The 8,842-nt window shown below is 43.7% G+C and overlaps 1 protein-coding gene across 1 annotated transcript in view; it reads left to right on the forward strand.

Moving 5' to 3' along the window:
- The window catches only part of LOC139049279 (uncharacterized), a 42,099-nt gene extending 35,075 nt beyond the window's left edge, over positions 1-7,024 (forward strand). Inside the window, exons 5-9 of the mRNA XM_070524656.1 lie at positions 1,580-1,676; positions 3,401-3,510; positions 4,380-4,512; positions 5,752-5,876; positions 6,959-7,024. Coding sequence (XP_070380757.1) covers positions 1,580-1,676; positions 3,401-3,510; positions 4,380-4,512; positions 5,752-5,876; positions 6,959-7,024 — 531 coding nt within the window. The remainder of the gene's footprint in view (positions 1-1,579; positions 1,677-3,400; positions 3,511-4,379; positions 4,513-5,751; positions 5,877-6,958) is intronic.
- Positions 7,025-8,842: the final 1,818 nt, after the last annotated feature.

Genomic DNA, 8,842 nt, shown 5'->3' on the forward strand with positions numbered 1-8,842 from the left:
ATAATTAGTACGAAAAAATATGTTTAACCAAATGTCGGCATGCCTCGTGTTATAGGGAATTTGGCGACGATTCAGGTTAAACAAATTTACATAATCGACATTTCCCCTTTTCAACGTTGTTCTGTACATGCATGCTGGACGAAATGGATAAATGGATTCAACCGGCATAATATTGTATTCATAAAAATATTTAGACTGTATGTTCTTTGAAGGGAAGATTAGATACAGCACGAATTGCTCGTTCTTGACACAATTTTTGCTTAGGGATGTTTTCTTTTGATGTTGTTGCCCAGACTAGGCGACAATAAATTATCTTGTATATCTAATCATTCTTGTCATGAAATTCATATCATTCATGTCGTTCTTATGATTACATTTCTTTTGTATATACCATCAATGTTAGGTGTGGCAAGAAATTTGTTTATATTCTGTGCTCTAATGAGCTAAAGGAAGGACCACGATAGCATGCCATCCAAGCCATGTATACCATCACATACATGGCACGATAAATATGTCACGTAAGTAATCTCGTGAGATGTTATAGCGTCTATACATGCACATAACGCTGCCTCATCCCTGTTATGACATACATTCAATTGGAGGAATGACGAAGACTGCATCAAAGCGCAGGATGCCAAATAGTTAGGTTGCCGTAGTTTACGCAGTTCTTTGAGGTTGAATAATATAAACTAGCATCTTTTATAATCACATTCGTTGTGGATACAAAAACGCACGGGCAAAGTTATGTGTAATTCATATTTGAATGTAGAGATCAACACTTCGTTAAGAAAAGCACAATGTCAAGCACAATGGGTGAGCTTGATGGAAATGTCTGCAACACGAGCTAAGCCTAATAAATTCGGAAAAAGATTTCTTTTTTTTTATTATTATTTCTGATCTGCGTCCTGCCGCTGTGCTGGCATTGCAGCCGAAATGGGTCACTTTTCTCAATAATGAAAATACGATAAGTACGAAAAATGCAAGAGATTGTCACAAATGTTTATCTTTGGTCTCTATGATGCTTTTGGTGAAGCACTTTAAGACATCTATGGATTGCAGTTACCGTAGATTACATAACACGTGTCACGAGGAAACGTGGGGACGGTTATTTCCTATATTCCTTTTATAAACCCGCAGCACAATAATCAACCTTCGAATAAACGAAATCGAGACACAGAAAGTTTGCTCGCAGTCTGAAATGACTCAGCGACAGGCTAAACACTGCTTCTTACAAGCATTTGTTGTGACATCCGCCAACATGAATCATTGAAGTGTTTAACGGAACGATGGCGCTGTATTTAAAGTTTAAATTCGCTTTCTGACTGAGCTGCAGTGTCGGATAGTCATCAAAGGGCAAATGAATATTATCCGAAGGCTCCAATGACGAAAGTTAGCAGCTACTTTCTAGAATGGGCGACTGGCCTTTACACTTATATAAATTACCACTCGCTCCTCTACTTATATTTGTGCACTAAAAGAGGAGACGAAGACGTTCGTGAAGACGTGCGCACAAGCCGAGCTGCGAAAAACTTGTGCTGTTGGATGTTGCTGTTTTAACCCCGAGTCGAATTTTTTCCAGTGCTTCAAGACAGAAGAAATGTGCTATCGATGGTGCACGGGACGCCGAAAGAACTACCTTTCTGCAAAGGCTGTCTTAATCTGGCACCTATTTTTTGGTAATTATGACTACCGTTCTCTCCATTATTTTAAACTTGTTTCTTTCAGTCATTCTAATGTGAGGCGCCCAGATTTCATGCTAGGAGTCTTTAATATTATATTTTAACGTGTTCAAAAAAACGAGCAAATGATTCACGTGAATATCTTCGAATCCTCAGTTGTAAAATTTTCATGATGTTGTATTTCGTAAAAAAAAAAAGAACGTGCGATGAAGCACCGCTGCATCACGTATGTATCCTTTCGGGTTCTCTGACGCAAAAGTATTGTACAAAAACGAGGCCTGCGGTGCATACAGTGATGAAAATTTACGACTAAAAATTTTAATAACATTGTAAAATTTCAGGCGTGAGAACCGCGATATCATTCGGATGCATACTGTTGTGCAGGACTCCAGAATATGTTTGACCACCGGTATATCGTTAACATGCACGTACATTTACGGCACGCGTCTATTTTTGGGGGGATTTCCTTCGCATCGCAATGTGTTCGCCGTGGCAGGCCGTCCATGGCGGGCCCTGTAGTGCTTAGCGGCGCAAAGCTATAATCGCTGAGCCATCGCGGCTGGTGTAATTTACTATATGTGCGTATTACGCGCTAAGGAGAAAAGCCTCGATGTCCATGGCCGATGCCAGTTTTCGAGGTTGGCGCACTTCACGACATCGGCAGGATTGCACGTGCTTCGAGTGCCATCTTCGAGAGCGCCGAAGCACAGGCCTTCTGTCGTGTCGTTTTGCTTTAGTTACTCGCACAGGGTCAGCATGGCTGGAAGATAAATATTTGTGGTTTAACAGGAATCTTGATGTAAAGTGTGCTGAGTGTTCGTAGAAAGAATACCACATGAAGTACGTCTGCAACTATCTTTCGTGTAACGGCACATGGGCAAGACAGGCCGTTGCTAAATTCTCCGATTACGGAAATATTTCCCTTTGCGTATAATGGCGCCCAAAATTCCAAACTAGATGGTCGTCATTGGTGCTTCATTTTGTGTGTGTTGAAAGGCACCAATGTGTTTATGAGGCACGTAAGTCATGGAAATCAGGTTGCTCAACCATTTCACGTGAAACACTTGCTATGCCTGTAACAAGTGAGTAAAGACTGAGCATTCGACAGCGACATCAGTAAATAGTACTTCCTAATTACGAGCGCTATCTTCAACCGTAGCAAATTTAGTGTGCTTTTTTGTGTCGAGCAGCAACAATAGAACATCACAAAATTGAAATTCGCAAGTCCATCGTACTCCATTGGTACCGCTGTGTATATGGGAATTTGATGTGTTATATCGGGGGCGCAGCAATCTGTGTAAATCTTTGCTCTTTTTTTATTGTCACAGTGTAATACATCAAGCTAAATCTTGCCCTGTTTGCACGCTATGGCATCGTGTGAACACGCTGCTGCATAAAAACAGGGCATCTCGCATTCTTTGAACTTTTATCGGGAAGTGCACATTTGTGCGTTCATATTTTTTCTCCCTCCTGCGTCGTCTTCGCCACTTAAAATTGTACCCTTCAGACCCCAAGAAAAAATTGGAAGGACGCTACAGCGTCTTCCCTTGAAATTTTGCTCTTTTTGTTTCGGAGCCGCTAGACCTCTCCGAAGGTTTCCCTTCATGTCACCTACGCTATGCTGTGACCTTTAAATGCTTTTCTTTTCATTCGTAATTATTTACAGCTCCTTATATATATGACTGTAGTGACTGCTGCCTTATTAAATTCTTTCTCGCAAGTCAGTGCATATACTGACAAGCATTACAAAAAGTCTACTGGACCTCAAGATTATCGCGAGCTCAATAAAGCGAAGGAAGCACAGCCACCACGCAAGGCCGCGCTTCCTCAAGTGAGTAAAGACTGAGCTTTCGTCGGCGACGTCAGCAAATATTACTTGCTAATTACATGCGTTATCTTCAAGCGTAGTAAATTGAGTGTGCTTTTTGTGTTGAGCAGCAATAATATAACATCACAAAATTGATATTCGCAAGTCTGTTGAATAAAATAAGAACCAAAACATTCAAGCGAATACTTATACTGCTTGGATATAAATGACACTGATAGTTATTGCAACACCGTGTACAGTATTGTTCGCAAACGTCATGTTGTTGAGGGTGTGGTAAGCATGTAGTATTTTGTGATAATCTGTTCCAGCAGCCCAACTGTTTTAGGGAGCATCAGGGCATTTATTGGTGAATTCATTCGGCTGAATAGATGCCGGATAACGTGCTCCGGATATTCTTACCACGTGCTGAAGCTTTATTCTCTATATTATGATTCTGTAAGCGTCCCTTCTTGTTCCACAGACGGAACTCTTAGTGTACGCATCTGAAACAAAAGCTCATACTACGAAACGGGGATATTGCATCATTATCGCAGGGCCATTGTTTTAAGGTGAAACTAATTCCACAAATCTAGCCAGGCTTCAGGGGCAAACGGCTTAAGATTTGCAGACCTTGATTGTTTTTGGCGCGTTTATTTGTTTCTATCGTCTACGGTTCTTAAGCGTTTGTATGTGTATCTACAAACTGCCTGCAATGTGGGCGAGCATTCGTAGTAATAGCACCAAGCAGCATGCTGAAGGGTAAAATAGATGCAGGACAAAGAGGCGAGGAAGAGAAGTATGTTGTGGAGAGTTACAAATTGTTATTTCGGGATTTTAATTCTTTTTCTGGTCGAGTGTGAGGGCATAAAAATATTATTTTATCGTGCACACAGGTTCATTTTCGGAACATGAAGGAATATAAAGAGCGTCTGAATAAGACAGCTAGGATGCTGTTCAGAGGAAGTGAACAAAAAATGCTCGAACGAACAGGAGTTCGCAAAAACAGGGACTTCACTGAAACAATACGTGAGTATTCATGGCTCCGATTTGTAGTGACTGCTGTTGTGAGCTCATTAATACCGTTTGGATGTGCGCTGTGGAGGCGGTGTCTGCCGGCTTCTGTAGCGAAAACCCCAAAGGGCTAAGACTAACATGAACAGCTGCGCTGAAAAACGAGACAAAGTGAGCCAAACGTGTACTTCGCTGCCCTGTAAGACGGATTTTATTCTTTCGCATGCTGTATAAAGTAGTGCAGGGCAAAAAAAAAAGTACCCGATACATAGGTTGTGCGCCGCGCATCAATCACACGAGCGCGTTGACAAGCGATCAGTCGTCATCTGCCGGAGAAAAATGTGTACTCTTTCCGTACTTGTCACAGCTACTGAGGCAGTGCTAGCACACTGATGCCAATATAGTTTTCTATGATTACAAGAGGGAACTCTGGTGGTACGGTCATTCAGCCACCATGGTCATGATGGTGCAGTGGTGCTTTCTCTATCCTAAGTTGGAATAAATTCCAAAGCAAATCGAACTTTTATTTTTAATGCCGAAGGTCTTAACACTCTGCAAGCACGCATATTTGCATATATGCTGAAGGCAATAACTCTGAATCAGTGAAAGCGGGTTAGGTTTTCAAAATTTTAAACACATTGCCATGGGGCGCAAATTTTGAGCGGGTAACAGCCCTTAGCATGTCTTCTTTTACTTGAAGCGCTTCTATTATTCCACGTGCGGGCTAGTTTTGTGACCAAGTAATCGCTGTATCCAAAACAATGAGCACATAGATAAGTTCTTTTAAGGAGAATTTTTACACGTACCCCTTTGCCCAACGTGAAAGTGGTCAGTATACAAGATAACTTCTGTATGTCAAAAATCTCCACACAGCTTTCATTCCACAAATACTCGCATGTCTTGGTCCTACTACGTCAGCCGCTTTCCTGACCGATCGTTAAAGGTTCCCTAACTTGTTGTTTCCTTACATCAGTAATCTGTTGGGCTTGGTGGTTCTTATAGGAGGGTGAGGCCACAATAATGAGCACGATGAGGACAATAAAGAAAAAGAAGGATGCCGCTGGTTACCAAATGATTTTCATTGAATGGAAGTGTGACTTACGCCGTGTTGAATGTAATTCAAATGAACAGAAAGCCAGTAATAAAACTTACGGGTCTAAATTACACTTCGACATGTGGGAAAAGGATATTTGATTTCTTGCGGCGGATGTTATTTTGTTGTGCGTCTACAATGCGCTTATTCGTTCTTTACAGAATCCAGAGAAGACTCCGCAAGATTCACCATAGAGGCGTACGTCATAGTTGACAGTGTGCTCGCAAATCGTCTGAAAAGCAGCGGAAAGACAGCCGAGCAATACGCCACCGAATTTTCTGAAAAGGCTAGTAGGCAAAATTCACGTTTTCAGCTTCTCATTTTCCTCATTGACCGAGGTCAACAACGCTACTATTGCAAATATATTATTTAGTTTGCCCGATGTCGCACTCCTATACAATAACTTCAGGGTTATAAGTATCCTGTATTTCCAATAACACGCTTACATTTGTAGTGGCTGAGCTTTGCGAGAGTGGAGCCCAAGGACTGGCAGTGGAATATATTGGTAAGGAAGGGGAAGGAGCCTAAGCACTGCAGGCACGATGAGAAGGCATAAATGACAGCTCCTTTGGGCCGCGACTTCCAATAGGCCTCAAATTTTAGTCTGAGCGGAGCCCGGGAAACGGGCTGGCTTGTTCGAAAGTGACATAGTATTTGTTCTTTGCAAATGGACTTTGGCTACCGCTGGCGCCGTGGTTCCGCTGTCGGGGCTAGGGCAGTGGAAGAAAATTCGGCATAACCCATCTCACCATGACTGTTGATGGTGATGCCCATAGCGTTGAGACAATATAGCGCAGTCAGTCAATATAGCGCCCTTTGCGGCAGTCGGAACACTTTATATATAAGGTACGTACTTCAAGGGGACTTCTCGCTGTGGGGCTTCCTTATGAACCCTGGGTGTCATCAAGCCATGCCACCGCGATGAATGCGCGTGGCCTCAGCAGTGCAGTGCCCGCAGGTGCATGCGCTGAAATATGCCTAACGTGGCAGCCGGGCTACTCTCAATTTGTTCTTCTCTGGACAAGCTGCCCCATCTTGTGGCGCTGGCACGAAGTCCGCACATTGCCTCCGAGACGAGATGCCCGGTGCGTGCGTGCGTGTGAACGCTGAGAATGGTTCTCTCTCGGCCTGTAAACCCAGCGACTCGCGGCCCATATTCAGGGAGCCAAGTCACCGAGAGGTTCATTGCAGAGCGACACATACCAAGTGCATCTGTGCTCTAGCTTGCTATAGCGATGGGCTGAATGTCATTGGGGAATACGTGTGAATTGTGTCCGATGCCACCGATCAATGCGAGAAATTCCGCTTGTCAAAATTGCCCATCGCGAATTCGGCTGGTCGAGATGCAGCCATGTTCCTGTCCTGCAGCACTGGTGCAACTGCACGCTGCTGCCCATTGCACACGCTGCGCTGTCAGTTGCCGCCGCCGTATAGGCGTCAGACTGGAGTTTCGCAACACGCGTAGCGCCACCTGCCGGTGCGAAGAGGCAGTAATTGAGTAGTGTGAAGCCCGACTCCCTTGTTCAGTTGCCTATGTAGCTAGCGACTGCGCAACAACTATTTAACTACATTTTGGCCCATATTGCGAGTGTTTTGCGCATTTAACACCCAGACAGAGAGCTATGAATTTTTACGCTCATCGGACGCGCCGGCGACCTTCCATAAAGCGCTTGCTGGCTCAGTCGTCAGGCTGATGGCGGAAACGACGGCAAACGCGATAGCACCGCGCGCTACAAAGAAACGCCGCAATCGACGCTACTGTTGTGGTGTAAATTGACATGAACGTGAAGGACTGAATAACAACATTCAGCTTTACCGATTTCCGTCACGATCGTATGAAGGGAAAGGGCGAGAGCGCTGGATGCGGGCCGTTCAACCTGTTGGGTAATCGAATTACTTGCATTCCCCACAACACAGCGGCTCGCATGAGAAAGTGCGACAATTTTGTTTCGCTGTAAATGCGTTGCGTAGCCCTGACGGAGGACCGTGGTAACCAAGCGAAAACTCAAGATTCCGCAGCCGCCACTTCGTTGGCAACAGAAAAAAAAAACTACGTTGCGAACCATCCTGCGTATGTGGGATTGATATTTTCAACTGTTAACAGACGTCCGCCTCCGCTTGACACAACAAATGGAACGGATAGATTTGGCAGGTCAGCTTAACCAAACATTTCGGTTCGTTTATTAATTCAATATACTGTTCTATAGCATCGTTGTATCGCGAGTTCATTTCTACTTTTGGTATTTTGTAAGTCATGCGCCGATACAACAAGCACGCTTCGCATTGTGCTGAGCCTGCTCGACTGCGTTTTTCAAATGTGAGCAATAAGTTTCTGTAGGAGGACAGGATGAGTAATTGCGAAGTAACGCACGTGTGTAAAATAAATGTTGCTTTTATTTACATTTATTTGTGCGCGCTTGTTGCTCGAAGCGTCTGCGAAAAGTTCAAAGGTACTGAGCGATGCTGTAGCTCCTGCGAGAAAGAAAAATGCGGCGCGTAGGCACTGTAGGAAGCGTTATGATCGCACGCTGTTTGCTGCCTTGGAAAACGTTTTTTGTTTGCTGCCCTGCAAACGGCTATGGAAGGATTTACTCTCTGTAAATAATTGCTGGAAAAAACATTATGATAATAACATTGATAAAAATATAGGAGATACCTAAGTCTTGTGTTCAGGACATTTTTAGTATGAACCAATTTGAAATGCTTAGATTCTTATGCTGTTATGCCTATAAACAAACCTGATGCTCTCTGTACTTGCGAGCTGCAACGCGCCGAAATAACACCTAGCTGAGACTTCTTTTATATTGTACACGTACTTTGCCCTGCTGAGCTTCCTCCCTTTCCGAAGTGTGGATGGGCTTAAGCTTTCCAGCTCCTTGATTTTCAGGAAAGCGTGCCTCAACACAACCGAAAGCGGAGGACCCATTGTGGCCTATGCACCTTCGCTTGTGGACAGCTCTTCTTGCACTACTCAGTTCGAGCCAAGTCTGCGATGGGGGCGCTCGTGACGGGTTTTTTCCGCAGCGCCGCCTGGGCAGAGTCTGAGGTCTATTGTATGCGCTTGACACAGGTTCTATTCCACCCGCCATAGATAAATTAAAGTATGTATGTATGTATGTATGTATGTATGTATGTATGTATGTATGTATGTATGTATGTATGTATGTATGTATGTATGTATGTATGTATGTATGTATGTATGTATGTATGTATGTATGTATGTATGTATGTAACCGTTTTGCTGATTACCTG

This window comes from Dermacentor albipictus, chromosome 8 (genome assembly GCF_038994185.2).
Source record: "Dermacentor albipictus isolate Rhodes 1998 colony chromosome 8, USDA_Dalb.pri_finalv2, whole genome shotgun sequence".
Taxonomy (NCBI): Eukaryota; Metazoa; Arthropoda; class Arachnida; order Ixodida; family Ixodidae; genus Dermacentor; species Dermacentor albipictus.